General features: G+C 33.7%; 2 protein-coding genes across 2 annotated transcripts; both read left to right on the forward strand.

The window, feature by feature from the left end:
• Positions 1 to 666: 666 nt before the first annotated feature.
• On the forward strand, positions 667 to 1,327 carry LOC111800714 (14 kDa proline-rich protein DC2.15-like). Its single transcript, XM_023684526.1, has one exon. The coding sequence runs from the start codon at positions 710 to 712 to the stop codon at positions 1,118 to 1,120; it is 411 nt and encodes a 136-aa protein (XP_023540294.1). The 5' UTR covers positions 667 to 709; the 3' UTR covers positions 1,121 to 1,327.
• Positions 1,328 to 9,590: 8,263 nt separating this feature from the next.
• On the forward strand, positions 9,591 to 10,258 carry LOC111800701 (14 kDa proline-rich protein DC2.15-like). The gene has a single exon (XM_023684512.1). It carries the CDS (start codon positions 9,639 to 9,641, stop codon positions 10,044 to 10,046), a length of 408 nt encoding a protein of 135 aa, XP_023540280.1. The 5' UTR covers positions 9,591 to 9,638; the 3' UTR covers positions 10,047 to 10,258.
• The last annotated feature ends 6,983 nt before the right edge of the window (positions 10,259 to 17,241 follow it).

The raw sequence follows: 17,241 nt of genomic DNA on the forward strand, positions 1-17,241 counted from the left end.
GTATAATATAATCTATAATATGGTTTCACACGACATAACATAACATATATAACATTTCATATCATACCTATCGTGGCATAATAGGACGTCACATACATACATAACATGACATTATAGGTCATCACATAACATGACATCTCTTATCTTATAATCATTTTCATCGTAATTAAAATTTAAACGACTTTCACAACATTACATATTGTAACAATCTTAGTCTTGTTGTGTTTTAAAAGTTGAATAGTTATATCATACTAATATGAATATAAAAAAAAAACTCCACAGATTATCGTCGTTTACCTACTTGTCTTGAAGGGCTTCTATCAAATATCAACTATCATTCATGTGGGACGTTCCTTAATTTTTTCCAACCATTCATACCACAATAATTTCTTTTAAAAAATATTGGATATCTTATTATCAAACATCACTTGGTCTATTTTTTAGACCATTTGACATTTTTATAAAATTTTAAAAAAAAGACAAAATAATTAAAAATCCATCTCTCTCAAATCAATTCCTCTAAACTTAATAAAGTAAATGAAAAAGTTGGGTGTTTCATATCCACCAATTTATAAAGAATTTTTGTGTTAAAATACAACAAATTCCCGAACTCCATCTATAAAAACCCTAACCCTTCTCATAATTCTTCACAAGCCATCACACAAACCTACAAACACAAACCTACAAACCCTTCAATATCTCTCCACCAATGGCTTCCAAGCACTCTTCACCCATTGCCCTTCTCCTCCTCCTCAACCTTCTCTTCTTCACTATGGTCAGCTCCACCTATGTCCCTTGCCCACCGCCGCCACCCAAGCACCTCAAGCCCACCCCGTCAAGGCAGCCACCATCACTCCCCAAGTGCCCCAGGGACACCCTCAAGCTCGGCGTCTGCGCCGACTTGCTGGACGGTCTAGTGCACGTAGTGATCGGCTCACCACCAAAATCCCCATGCTGCACCCTAATCCAAGGCCTTGTTGACCTGGAAGCTGCTGTGTGCCTTTGCACTGCAGTGAAGGCTAGAGCCTTGGGTCTCAATGTTGACCTCTCAGTTTCCCTCACCTTGCTTTTGAACTACTGTGGAAAGAAAGTCCCCTCTGGCTTCCAATGCCCTGCTTGAAACCAAATCCTTTCATTACCCTTTATGGTTTGTTCTTCAATTTTCTATTTTAATGTCGTGTTTAAATTACCAGTTTGGTCGTATGTCGTGTTGTGATGGGTTTGGAAATCTTCTCAGAATTCCACATCTTTTTATAGTTTCATTACAATGCAATGTAGAAACATAATGGTACCTAGTTTTTTTCAAATAAACAACGATGTTTGTCTGTTCTTGTGTCTTGTTACAAATTTAACGCTGCATATGTTTGAAACCACACATCTTGCTTTACCTATGTTACTTGCATGGAATCATAGTAAACCCTTAACTTCAAAATTTTATGACGAAAAATTGACTAGAATAATATTAACACTGAAGTTTTCAATGACAACGTTGACGAAAAATGTCGAGATCTCAATTTAATGAAAATATGAATGTCGATGTAATAGCTCAAGTCCACCGTTAGTATTATTATCTGCTTTGGCCCGTAACGTATCACCGTCAATCTCACGGTTCTAAAACACATATGTTAGGAAGAGGTGTCCCCGTTCTAATAAGGAATGCTTCAGTCTCCACTCTAATCGATGTGGGACCTTACAATCTACTCCTCTTATGGCCCAACGTCCTCGCTGGCATACTGCTCGATGTTTGGCTGTGATATTATTTGTAATAACCTAAGCTCACCGCTAGCAGATATTATCCATTTTGGCCTGTCACGTATCGTCATCAGTCTCATGGTTTTAAAATGTGTCTGTTAGATAGTTTCCACATTATTTTAAGAAATGTTTCGTTCTCTTCTTCAACCGATGTGAGATCTCATAATCTGTGGGCCCTTTTAAATTTTTTTAAGACTATTTAGATGGTCGTATAAGAATTTACTATTTTAAACGAGGAAGAGGATTATTATTAATATTATGTGTTGATATTTTTATTAAATATAAGGTCAATTTTTATACTATATGATTAAAAAATGGATTTGGTTGACATTATTAGATATCGACATATTAATGAAAAAAAGAATATAATGGTCCGTGTCAATACTCTGGGTCAGGGTCAATTGAAAGCAAATTGTAGAGATAATTCCTACATTTTTCTTTTTCTTTTATTTATTTATTTATAGATCGATCTTTAATTTTAATTTTGAAAAAGATGATGAATAATACGCTCATTAAGTTGGACGATTAATTGTTTTTTTCTAATAATTATTAATTACGACAGTTTCATAATATTTGAATCTTTAACCATTAAAATTCATATTAATTACATGATCATATGCCTCTTTTATCTCTCGAGTAATAATAAGTATTTTAATATATTTAAAATCGTAAAATAGTTTCTTTTCTTATTAATTTAATTTATTATTATTTTTGTTTTATATATTTTTTTCAAAATTATCTATTGACATTGACATTTCCATAAAATCGAGATTTCGATATTTTTGTCAACATTAACATTTTAAACATTAATGTTAAGTAACTATTTTGATATCTAACCTACCGGCTATAACTTAAATAGAAAATACAACTATCATGACTTCATTTCCATGGCCTGTATAGCGACCTTACATGAGTGTCTTACCTCACCTGAAAAAAAAATAGCACTTGGTTTGAGAACTTAAAAATACTCAGTAGGTAATCACACGGTTGCGGTTAGAAAATGCAAACGTATGCAATAATCTCTACTTTTCAGTCTGGACAGAGTTGAATGTGTAATATTTCTCTACACATGCACACATAGATCCACCAAGTAGAGTCGTAACGTATCCTCTAAGCCTGCTTATCAGGCTAGCTTACACTCACGTTGGCAGAAGCTATGAAGGGAAAGGAGCGTGCATAATATCACGACGTACATGATATCGTAATTTATGTAGCGTAATATATGGAGGTTCATGCATCATACAATATTAGTATCACAACATAGTTCCATAACATGACATAATTATATCATAGTACAATTTATAATGTAACATAAACATAACATAATATCTTGTATCATGACATAAACATAACATAAAATACGTTGAACAATCATGAAAAGTTCGTCATTTGTACATCATACAAGTCATTCAACCAAGCCAACATTAAGACCCTTTCCTAGGCAAAGTTGTTAAGGTATGGAAATTTAGAGTATCTTTGTTTAAGACCTACACTCAAATATGAGGATTGTTGAGCTTAGATATATTTATATTTTAACTCTCTCCTTTCTCCGGGAGAGTTGAAGCCTAAGAAAAACAGGCCAATAAATAGTTTATACTCCAATTGTGCTCCATACATTAAACCTATGATAATTAGCCAAACTNTTCCATGGCCTGTATAGCGACCTTACATGAGTGTCTTACCTCACCTGAAAAAAAAATAGCACTTGGTTTGAGAACTTAAAAATACTCAGTAGGTAATCACACGGTTGCGGTTAGAAAATGCAAACGTATGCAATAATCTCTACTTTTCAGTCTGGACAGAGTTGAATGTGTAATATTTCTCTACACATGCACACATAGATCCACCAAGTAGAGTCGTAACGTATCCTCTAAGCCTGCTTATCAGGCTAGCTTACACTCACGTTGGCAGAAGCTATGAAGGGAAAGGAGCGTGCATAATATCACGACGTACATGATATCGTAATTTATGTAGCGTAATATATGGAGGTTCATGCATCATACAATATTAGTATCACAACATAGTTCCATAACATGACATAATTATATCATAGTACAATTTATAATGTAACATAAACATAACATAATATCTTGTATCATGACATAAACATAACATAAAATACGTTGAACAATCATGAAAAGTTCGTCATTTGTACATCATACAAGTCATTCAACCAAGCCAACATTAAGACCCTTTCCTAGGCAAAGTTGTTAAGGTATGGAAATTTAGAGTATCTTTGTTTAAGACCTACACTCAAATATGAGGATTGTTGAGCTTAGATATATTTATATTTTAACTCTCTCCTTTCTCCGGGAGAGTTGAAGCCTAAGAAAAACAGGCCAATAAATAGTTTATACTCCAATTGTGCTCCATACATTAAACCTATGATAATTAGCCAAACTATCAAGTTTGAATAGTTCGTGACACTCCACTGACTTCCAGACGTCGTTACAAATTAGCTTGATCAGAGGGTCTAGGCGAGCGCCCTGAGAATTCACACTCGCACGTGTGAGTCGTGTGTAGAGAAGTACTACACATCCAATTTGTTCGAGACTGGAGATCACCCCTAGATGAGCTAGAGCTAGATCCTAAGAGCATGATTGCATGTATTTGCATCAGCATGACCCTATAGTGGGGTCACTTATAGAGTATTCTTCGAAATACTCAAGCCGTGTGCTACATATCATTTTTCAGGTAAAGGCAAGATGCCCATGTACGGATGATGACGACATTGAAAATAGATACTGTAGCACGTGCATAGGGTAGTTGCATGTTTAAATTCTTAGTTTTAGGATGATATAGGATGTTTGCATTTCATTATTTAAATTATTTCATTTGTAATTGTTTTTGTTTTAATTTTAAATCCCAGCGTTATGTTTTGAAACATGTAAGACCGACAATGGTTTAATAGTTTGAAGTATTCTGAATGTGTTTTAAGTTTTCTGTTATTTATGATGAGTATCTAAGAGTTATATTCCGCATTTAAGAGATAAGCATGAGACTTAGCAGCGACTCTGAGTATGTAGAAATTTAGGGTCGTTACATAACACATTAACTTGAGACTAAAATAGAAGCTAAACCTTAGTGGGAATGAGTGAATGAAAAATAAAATACGAGAAACACCAAACCGAATCAAATAAGTTAACAAATCAAAATTTGTTACCCATGCAGTATTAGAAAGGCATGACAAAGGGATGAACTTAGAGTTAAGGTCGAGGCCTAAGCCATCGAGGCTAGAAATAAGTCAGTTAGGTCGAGGCCACCTTAGTTGAGTCGAGAAAATCTTGATGAATAGCTATACCGAGTAAGTTTAGGTCGAGGCAAACACCTTCATCCAAGTCTATGATGAATCTCTCTACCTTCTTTGTCTTAATGTAGACCAATTTCGAGGCTAGGCTAAGCTCATTCGCCTATATGACTTATCGAAGCTTCATGAGTAAGATTCAAACCCCTACCTCATCCTCTAGCAGGTTAACATTCTTTTCCACATTTTCGAGGTGGCATGATCTGTTATCTAATATATAAGTAGCTAAATTTATGATTCCTAACATTAAGTCTTCGATGATACATAACATTCATATAACAACCTTAATTTTCTTAATTAAATATAGATGCTGCTACATCATGACATGGCTAACACAGGTGGAAAAGTTTATGAAAATATTTCATAAATGATTTTATGGACTTAAACGTTCATAATAAATTCATTAAAACAATATTTTTATGAACAATATAGCAGACAATAGCTAACGTGAATTTAAATGAGATAAAAAAAAAGGCGATGTCGTGATCTAACTTAAGGGCTACTAAAACAAACATGAGTACAACTACTCTAGCTTCGGTCTCATGACTTTCACCTCATCGCCGTCACCCATTATGCCTTACCAATACCTAAAAAGAAGAGTAACATGTGACTTAGTATTTTAAGAAATAATCAATAAGTAACGCCACTATTGAAGTAAAAAAATGCAATCAAATGCAATATTGTGGGACCTATCCTTTCATAAAACCATCATAACATGGTTTTAAGCTCCGTTTTTCAATCCGAGCAGGGTTGGATGTACTTTCATACACACGACCCACGCACGCACACATGGTCCCACTAGATAGACTCGTATATATATTCCCTAGGCCTGATTCATCGGGTTAGTGCATGCTCACGCTACGGGACACCACATAGAGAAATGACCCGTGTAATATCACGACAAACATAGATTTCTTAAAGTACACATCCATATTAATCATAATAGGAAAATATCCTAATGCGAATGACACACATAAATGCATGAAGTCCCCATAGCTTAAAACTATGGCATAAGTTTACGATTCAAGTCATACCTCCACTCATTCATGACATAACAAGTCTGTGAGACATGCACACGTAATAATTGTCGTATCTTCCATAATTAACATAATTTACATAGCTTGGTGTATGGAGTTTTATGCATCATATATCATCAATATCATAAATATAATTCCATGACATGGTAACATGTTATAATCGTATTATAGCATAGCTTATAACATAATATAATACGACATAGCATAACATCACATAATACATGCTAACAGTCATAGTCATGATATGTGCAGGGTTCACTAAATTTCTTGAGTTGATGTTCGTTTAATCTTACTCGTCGAGGTCTAATTCCAAAACTAACCCCAAATCGGCATCCTCCATTTTCTTTTTTCTTCATTTTATTCTCCAAATGGGCGTTGGCTAGAAATAAAAGAAATGATAGTATGGAGATTGAGAAATAACACACACACCTTAAGCTCGGAATAACTCTAGGCACTTCTCCATCATTTTGTCCTTCCATTTTCATGTGATAAATGTTGTCTCTCTAATGCGCAATATCTTCACTTATCGAGCTAAAATTTATATAGATATTTTTTCTTTACTCAAGCTTTTGTCTAACTGCAAAGCTCATAATATATCGCTAGAGTCTTGTCGATCATGTACTTATCGAGCATAAACACGTGGAACACACGAGGTAGGGTGAACATTCGTTTATTGAGAAATAAATTTGTATTTGTTTCAAAATCGTTATATGTAGTAATGACTTAATTTAAAATAATTATTAACTCCACCTCTTAAATTTTAAAATCTATTTTAATTAAAAGAATTAAGTTTATTTGACATGAAACATATCTTATTAATAAAAGGTAGAATATTAACCGGCATGAACATATATCATTTGGATTATATGTTTGACTATAATATGGGTATTAATTTCTTGTATGTCAATTTCATTCAGTTTTTTTTTCTTTTCTATTCTATTCTATTCTTTTCGGTTAACCCTNAACGTAAATAACGGATACGAACCGTTATAGCATTTTCATCGATAGTTGACATATACATTCATCGTTCACAATTTATTTAACATGTGTTTACTGTTCTAATCGTAAAGAAAAATTATTGGTAGAGTTGATATAGCTTTTTTGGGATTGATTAAGAATGAACAATAAAAGAAAATATATATAATGTTTTTGAATGGATCAAATCTTGATGGTTTGACTTTTTACGGTGACAAGTGGGGAACAAAATTTAAATTTAGAGTCAAAAAAGGAAGAAATAAAAGTCATTAAATTGACTAATTAATGTTTTTATATTTTATTATGCAATATATTGATTGGTGGAGTTCTTGGATGTGTCGCACACCTCTCTTTGCTTGTCCATTACGTTGACTTTTTTTTAAGTAAATTGTCTTGGAGTGATGCCTTTCAATTTTTCAAGTTTATTTTTTTTCTTCTTTTTTTATGATATATTTTAATTATAAACTTTCTATTTTCGATCTAAAATATTAAAATATTATGTCGGTGAGACAATAAACAGTTTTCGATCAATCAAATCATACCAATGGATTATTTTTTGTTACTTTCGATTTATTATTCAAATCATACTATGGACTTACATATTCAATTTAAAAATAAGAAATAAAAAGTACCATAACGATGGAAAATAAACATTAACATAAACTCTAGTATGAAGATGAGAAACCTGTACTAATGCATTTTACTATCATAACTTAGCTTCCAAGGCCATTCCAGAATCATTGTCGTATGTGCCGGGGCGCTTTACCTTAACCTAAAATATAAAGGTAGTACATGGCTTGAGTATTTTAGAAATGCTCAGTAAGGAACCTTACTGTTGAACCCTACTCATAGGGTTAGATAATGTAAACACACATATACATGATAGGACCTATCCTTTAAAACAATATAACATGACATTGAGCTCTTTCCAGTCTAGGTAGGATTGGATGTGTGGTACTTTTCCACACACGGCCCACATGCGCACATGAACCCTCAAGGGCAGACTCGTATACATACTCCTAAGGCTTGATTCGTTGGATTAAATGCACTGACGCGTTGTCGAAGACCACGAAAGAAAATGTCCACATGATATCATGACGAACATAAATATTGAAAGTACCCATTTGCACTAACATAACATAACGGAGAAGTATCATGATGCGGATGACATACATAAATGCATGAGGCCCCCATGGCTTAAAATCATAACATATAGTAAGAATCATTTCATTTTTACCTTTATTCATGTCATAGTACACCTACAAGGCATGTATGTTATGACTTTCATCATGACATCATCATTAGTATAATATAATTTATAACATGACTTCACATGACATGATATAACATAACATAACGTATATAGCATTTCATATCATACATATCGTGGAATAATAGGACATCACATACATACATAACATGACATCATAGGCCATCATATAACATACCTACCATAACATAACACATTTAATTCTAAAACAAAAAAACTTGATCCCCTTTGAACTATTGCTACAAAATTAACACAATTAACAAAAATAGGTTCAAGAATAGAACTTACTCGGATGACCTCTTTAAATGGCGATTCTTCCTTCAGAAAATTGATGTTGATATCCAAAGAAAATTAGACAATTCGATCACTTAATTCACTTTTGTTTACGATACATTTTTTACTCAAAAGTTTGTTTTACTCTTTTATTTACATTTTACGCCTTAAATGCCATTAAACCTCTAATAAAGATTTTGTTTATGATAAGTAAGGCTATTTATTAGATATTTTTAGTACTCATATTTTCTATTTTTTAAAGACATAGGCAAAGGCAACTTAGGTATATTTCATTTTTTCACTGTTTTAATATTTCATTATTTAAAATAAGGATGAGTTTCATATTATAAAGGATGAGATCTTTTTATCTTTTAACCATTTTTATCTTAATTAAAATTTAAAAGAATTTAGGCAAATTTCACCGCTAAGAGATATTATTCGCTTTTGACCTGTTACGTACTGTCGTAAGCCTCATGATTTTAAAATGCATCTCCTGAGAGTGATTTTCACACTCTTACAACGAAGATTTCGTTCCTTTTTTCAACCGACGTGGAATCTCATATTTATGTTTTTTTTAAAAAAAATCATATTATATATATATTTAAAAAAAAACATTTGAAATTATCACGGGTTACCACTTGTTTTGAAAGGCTTCTATCAAATAATCAAATATCATTTACTTGTCACCTTAATTTTTTCCCACCATACATAAAACATTAAATTCTTTTAAAAAATATTGATATCTTAATATCAAACATCACTTGTCTATTTTTGTAGGCCATTTGACATTTTTATAAAATTTTTAAAAAAGACAAAATAATTAAAAACCCATCTCTTTCAAATCAATTCCTCTAAACTTAATAAAGTAAATGAAAAAGTTGGGTGTTTCATATCCACCAATTTATAAGGAATTTTTGTGTTAAAATACAACAAATTCCCAAACTCCATATATAAAAACCCTAACCCTTCTCATAATTTTTCACCAGCCATCACACAAACCTACAAACCCTTCAATATCTCTCCACCAATGGCTTCCAAGCTCTCTTCACCCATTGCCCTCCTCCTCCTCAACCTCCTCTTCTTCACTATGGTCAGCTCCACCTATGTCCCTTGCCCACCGCCGCCACCCAAGCACCACAAGTCCACCCCGTCAAGGCAGCCACCATCACTCCCCAAGTGCCCCAGGGACACCCTCAAGCTCGGCGTCTGCGCCGACTTGCTGGACGGTCTAGTGCACGTAGTGATCGGCTCACCACCAAAATCTCCATGCTGCACCCTAATCCAAGGCCTTGTTGACCTGGAAGCTGCTGTGTGCCTTTGCACTGTGGTGAAGACCAGAGCCTTGGGTCTCAATATTGACCTCTCAGTTTCCCTCAGCTTGCTTTTGAACTACTGTGGAAAGAAGGTTCCGTCTGGCTTTCAATGTCCTGCTTGAAACCAAATCCTTTCATTACCCTTTATGGTTTCTTCTTCAATTTTCCATTTCCAATGTCGGGTTTAAATAACCAGTTTGGTCGTATGTCGTGTTGTGATGGGTTTGGAAATCTTCTCAGAATTCCACCATCTTTTTATAGTTTCATTACCATGCAATGTAGAAACATAATGATACCTAGTTTTTTTCAAATAAAAGGCCATGTTTGTCTGTTCTTTTGTCTTGTTTGGGTAAAAGAAAAAAAAAAAAAAAAAAAAAAAATAATAATAATATATATATAATTTATTTATTTACTTACGACCAAAAATTGACGAGAGTAATATTTACAAATGACAATTTTGACGAAAAATATAGAGACCTCAATTTGATGAAAATATGGACATCGGTGTAACAGTCCAAACTCACTACTAGTAAATATATTATCTGTTTTGACCCATTAAGTATTTCTATAAGCTTTACGGTTTTAAAACATGTCTAAATTCTTATAAGGAATACTTCATTCTCCTCACCAATCGATGTTGGATTTCACAATCCACCCCCCTTGGAGGCCTAGCGTCCTCATTAGCACAGTGCTCGGTGTCTGGCTCTGGTACCATTTATAACCGCTCAAACTCACCACTAGCAAATATATTGGTCAATTATGTATCATTATCAGCCTCATGATTTTAAAACGCTCTGTTAGGGATAAATTTCCACATTTTCAGAAGGAATGTTTCGTTGTTTCTTTCAATCGACATGAGATCTTACCGTTAGTGGACACTTTTGAAAAATTTATAAAAATATTTAAATGGTTCTATAAGAATAGAATATTATTATTAATATTACACATTGATATATATTTTTAATATAAGGTCGGTCAATTTTTATACAATATAATTAAAAAGTTGATTTATTTGACATTATTAGATATTGAGAAAAAAAATAATAAAATGGTCTGTGTCAATACTCTTCATCAAGGTCAATAGAAAGCAAATGGTAGATATAATTCCTACATTTTTCTTTTATTTGTTTATTTATTTTTAGTTCGAACAAATATGGTGGAACTTTAATTTTAATTTTGAAAAAGATAATGAATAATACCTGGTTCACTAAGGTGCCTCGATTTGGCAATAATTTTTTGAGAATTTAAAAGTACATAACCACACTGTTGCGGACAAAGTTGAATGTGTATTATTTCTCTACACACAGCCCACACGTACACATAGATCCACCTAGCATACTTGTATAAGTATCCTCTAGGTCTTCTTGTCGGGCTAGCTTACATTCACCCCGGCAAAAGCTATGGAGAGAAAGAAGCGTGCATAATATCACAATGTACATGATATTGTAATTTATGTAGCGTAGCATATGGAGGTTCATGCATCATGTAACATTGATATCACAACATAGTTCCATGACATGACATAATCATATCATAGTATATTCGAAATTTTAGTCGGACAAGAAGGGTTGGTTCACAATTCTGCCAAGGAAACGCCTTAATGCATGAAGATTAGGTGATACAAATGGGCTGAAACATTAATTTGAGACTAAAGGTTAAACCTCGGCGGGAATGGTGATGAAAACTAACCCCCAGAGATATCTACCGTTGACTGCCACCACATTTGTGCATCATGAACGATATATAAGATACCTTATGGTCATCTAAACTCTTTATCATACGAAATATCATCTTCATCAATGATAGTCATAACTCTACTATGATTAGATCCTCAGAGGTACTATTGAAGATACGATGGTCATTTCTCATACAATTTTATAAGTATTTCATCTTTTGCATCGTCTTAGGGTTGTTCGTTGCCTACGATCGTTAATTGGTTGTCATAGTCTATACTATTGCATGAAAGGCCTCCCACATCAGGGCAGAGGTGGGGATTGACCTATTTAGAGGGGTCAATAGGGGTGGTACTCTAGGTAGTGACAAGGCTAGGCCTATATGACTTACCAAAGCTTCGCAAGTCAGACTCCTAACCCTACCTCATGACTTACCAAAGCTTCGCAAGTCAGACTCCTAACCCTACCTCATCCTTACCTCATCCTGTAGCAGATGAACATTCTTTTTCACGTCTTTGAGACATGATCTGTTATCTAATATATAAGTAGCTAAATCTACACAATATTAAATCGAAATGATACATAGCATTTATATAACAACACTATTTTTCCTAATCAAATAAAGACGCCACTACATGCTTGACATGTTTAATACATGCAAAAAAGTCTATGAAAGTATTTTATAAACGATATCATGGACTTAAATGTTCATAATAAATTCATTAAAACAATATTGTTATGAACAATATAGTAGAAAATAGCTAACGTGAATTTAAATGAGATGAAAAAAAAATATAAGGCGATGTCGTGATCTAACCTAAGGGCTACTAAAACCATATGAGTGCAACTACCCTAGTTTCGGTCCCATGGCTTTCACTGCGACATTGTCATCCGTACAAGGGCGCCTTACCTTTACCTAAAAAATAAGAGTAACATGCGACATTAAGTATTTTAAGAAATACTCAATTAGTAACCTCACTATTGGAGTCAAAAAATGCAATCAAATGTAATATGGTGGGACCTCTCCTTTCATGAAAACATTGTGACATGGCTTTAGGCTTCGCTTTTCAGTCTGGGCAATGTTAGATGTGTAGTACTTTCCTAAATACGGCCCACACGCGCACATGGGCCCACTAGGCGGGCTCGTATATATACTCCCCTAGACCTGATTCATCGAGTTAGTACATGCTAGAGGTTAGTTGACAAAGAGAAAGAACTCACATAATATCATTGCGAACATAGATATCGTAAGGTACATGTCTGTACTAATCATAACGGGGAAGTATCTCGCATATGACATACATAAATGCATCAGGTCCCCATATCTTAAAATCATGACATAGGTTTATGATTCAAGCATACCTCCATTCATTCATGTCGACGTACATATGTAATAGTTTTCATATCTTCCATACTTAACATAATTTACATGGCTTGGTGTATGGAGGTTTATGCATCATATATCATCGATATCATAAATATAATTCCACAACATGCATAATCATATTATAGAATAACTTATAACATGACATAACACAACATAGCATAACTTATAACATAGCATAATATCACATAACACATGCTAACCGTCATAATCATGACATGTGCCGTGTCTACTAAATTTCCTGAGTTGATGTTTGTTTGATCCTACTCATCGAGATCTAGTTTCGAAGCTAACTCCAAATAGGCTTCCTCCACCTTCTTTCTTTTTCTTCTTTCTTCTTCTTATTCCTTCTTATTCTCCAAATTGGCGCTAGCTAGAGATAAAGAAATGATGGGATGAACATTAAGAAATGAGGAGAATATGGTATGGAGATTGAGAAATAACACACATTAAACTTAGGAATAACTCGAGTCACCTCTCCATCATTTTGTCCTACCATTTTCATGTGATAAATATTCTCTTTAATGCACAACGCCTTTACTTATCGAGCTAAAATCTATATGAATCTTTTTTCTTTTCAAGCTTTTGTCTAACATCAAAGGCTCATAATATATCACCTGAGTCTTGTCGATCATGTACTTACGGAGCATAACATTTTTTTCTTTATTGTTCTATATAGTAATTACTCTAGCATAGTCTTAGAGAGTGAGATCATTACATATTGACCAATTCAAAGTTAATTATAATAGATTAAGCATAAATAGTAAAAATTGAATAAATATTGTATCCATATGCTTATAAACTTGCAATAATCAACTAAGAGCTGAAAATCTAGATGAATTCTTGGATATCACAAAACGTACGAAGATTGATTTGAAACAGGAGAGTTCATACGGTAATTGAACTACTCGAAGGCGAGCACTCTTCAATAAAAAAAAAATAAACAGAAACAATCCTAATAATACATACATACATACACACAAAGATTTTAACTGAAAACATAAAAAATTATGTCTAGATCATAATTTATCCATTCCTAAATTGTACCAACTATTGATAGTGCGTGTGTGAGTCAGCCATGCAAGACAAAACACACTAGATGTTAGTTGACAACACTATCGCATTAGGCGTATCTCAACATAGTATCGCATGAAAAACATTATAGATCACTAGCTATCGTGCATATTTGTGCATTCCTATAAGACCAAACACCATAAAAGATTAGTTGGTGAGTTTTTCTTTACCAAAACTAGACCTTTCTCAAGGTACGTAGGGAAAGGTAAATTAACATGATATAACTCTATCATGCACCACTTATTTATTCTGTAATTGGATGTCTCAACATACTATGATTGACAACACAATTAAGCAAACCACATATTTAAGAAAATATGATGTATCGTTAATAGATCATCTAATAATATCATGGTAGATAACGTACAACTAACCAAACATACATTCCAAATTTTGTGTACCCATGATTCTAATAAGGTTACTTACCTTAAAAGATAGTTTAAAATAGAACTTGTTTCCCCCAAAAACATCCTCGCCATTAAGTACATATACAATTTCTAATTGAAATTTTTTAAACACATTGAGACTCCAAGCTTACCCAACAATGACCTATAAGAGTCACTCAAAATATTTCTTTACTTGAAGGCTGGATATGTGTTGGTTTGTCTTCAACCGTTCAAAATGAGAAATATAAATGAGATCGAAAACAGGATCATCATTAATGTTCACTAGAAAATACGATCATTTTTTAAATAGGATACAAGCTGTAACGACCCTAAATTTCCACATACTCAGAGTCGCTACTAACGTCTCATGCTCATCTATAATGCGGAAATATAACTCTTACATGAACATAGTTGATAACGTAAACTTCAAAAAGAACGTTTAAAACAACTTCTTCTCTGGAAAACACAGCCATGGTCTTACGTGTTTAAATATGAAATACTGAAATTTAGAGAAAACAAAAACAAATACAAAATAATTTAAAACAATGAAATGCAAAACAACCTATTCTAACTTAAGACTAGAAATTTAAATATGAATCTACCCTATGCACGTGCCACAGTCTCTGCTCGCGATGCCGCCGTCCTCCGTACAAGTGCGCCTTGCCTTTACCTGAAAAATGATGTGGCACACGGCCTGAGTATTTCAAAGAATACTCAGTAAGTGGCCCCGCTATAGGGGCCATGCAAATGCAAACACATGCAATCATGATTTAGGGACCTATCTCTAATCATCTTAGGGGTGGCCTCCAGTCTCGGACAAATTGGATGTGTAGTACTTCCCTACACACGACTCACACGTGCGAGTGTGAGTCCCCAGGGCGCTCGCACACCCCCTGGACCCTCTGGTCAAGCTAATCTGTAGCGACGTCCGGAGGTCAGCGGAACCCCATAGTGTCATGCGCCTCATGAACACCCTCATCTGTGTGCTTTCGCACCTGTGCGCATTCGCGCTCATCATAAGGTGCGCGTCCGCACTCATCATCTCTAGGGGAAGTAGCCCTATGCTTATGAACATACAAAATGCATGAGGTCCCTCTAGATCCATCGTAATGTCTCTTCTGACACAACCCTCTAGTCTCATCTCTTTGTTACTCTAGGTAACTCATACTCGTGGATATTTATATTAATATCATTTTCATGCTCTTAGGGTTGTGTCCTACGTCGATCTAACGACATGATGCAATATGGCACTCATCATCATCTAGCATGCTCAATATGGAAAACATCATCATATTAAGGTAACAATCATGCAATCATCATGCTCATCATAATGCCACAACGTGGGTCAAACATATCAAGCGTCACTCAACAAAATATGTATATACCGCACATATCATCAAGCATCATAATCCACACATCATCATAACTCATACAATTATTTAGCCTATCCAATAGTAAGGCCACTTACCTGGTTGGCGTTAGCCGAAGAATTCCCTAATTTATTTACATAAGCTCCCGTTCCTCGAGAACTACACCAAATGTTGCCAAGGTTTGCTTCCTATCGCATCGTTCGTCACATTTTGTTAGTATTTTCACATTTTAATTAATAATCCAACTAACCGTGTGAAAAACTACTCTAAACGGTCTCAATAAAAATCGAATTCCATGTTTTCAGTGTTTCTAAATTATATAGGATAATAAAACTTAAAACTTAAATTAATAATATGTCAATATTATTAATATTTCAAGTGGCTTGGATAATTCAAAATTTAATGTTATATCTTATAGATACAAACATAACAATTTCTCATATCTTCTTCTATCACTTATTTCTCTTCTATGTCATATTTTAATTCCGTACTTGCCATTTTCAAACGGTTCTAACTTTCTTTTCTTTCCTAAAATCCTCTCTCTCTTTCTTTCTAACTCTAATTCTATTTAGCCTTACAATTCTACTTCCATAAACCAATTTAAATTTAATTCTTTTAATTCCTCTCTCTTTCTTTCTAACTCTAATTCTATTTAGCCTTACAATTCTACTTCCATAAAGCAATTTAAATTTAATTCTTTTAATTAGTTTCATTCTGTTAGTCAGTTTATTACAAGGGTGTAATTCTACTCACTCTATTTTCTTTAGCTTTACTATTTCCAATCTAATCTTCCTCTCTTTCCTGTGAACATCTGTTTTGATTATGTTTTTCAAATTTCCTCTCTTTCCTGTGAACATCTGTTTCACTCTATTTTCTTCTTCTTCTTCTATTTCTTCCAATAACTCCCAACTTCACATTTGCATCTCTCTCAAACCCACTATTGGCCACCGCCCTCTAAATATATAAATATTATAAGCTCAAATTTGCTCTTAACCCCACCTTATAACCTTTGTNTTTTTCAAATTTCCTCTCTTTTCTGTGAACATCTGTTTTGATTATGTTTTTCAAATTTGGTATTTTCTATTTTTATTTCTTTCCTGTGAACATCTGTTTTGATTATGTTTTTCAAATTTCCTCTCTTTCTTGTGAACATCTGTTTTGATTATATTTTTCAAATTTGGTATTTTCTATTTTTATTTGATCTGTCTTCCAATCTTTCTTCCTCTCTTTCCTGTCAACATCTCTTTTTGATTACGTTTTCCAAATTTGGTATTTTTTTATTTTTATTTGATCTGCTCTTCCAATCTTTCTCTCCTCTCTTTTTCTTCTCTGTCTCATATTTTAATTCTTTTGCCAGATTTTATTTTTATTTGAATATGTTTTCCAGATCTTTCTTTTCATTTGAATATGTTTTCCAGATCTTTCTTTTC

Source organism: Cucurbita pepo, chromosome LG08, assembly GCF_002806865.2.
Source record: "Cucurbita pepo subsp. pepo cultivar mu-cu-16 chromosome LG08, ASM280686v2, whole genome shotgun sequence".
NCBI classification, from domain to species: domain Eukaryota; kingdom Viridiplantae; phylum Streptophyta; class Magnoliopsida; order Cucurbitales; family Cucurbitaceae; genus Cucurbita; species Cucurbita pepo.

What these genes read in the sequence shown, in the direction of transcription:
- LOC111800714 (XM_023684526.1), top strand. Translation starts at nt 710, where the DNA reads ATGGCTTCCAAGCACTCTTCACCCATTGCCCTTCTCCTCCTCCTCAAC.
- LOC111800701 (XM_023684512.1), top strand. Translation starts at nt 9,639, where the DNA reads ATGGCTTCCAAGCTCTCTTCACCCATTGCCCTCCTCCTCCTCAACCTC.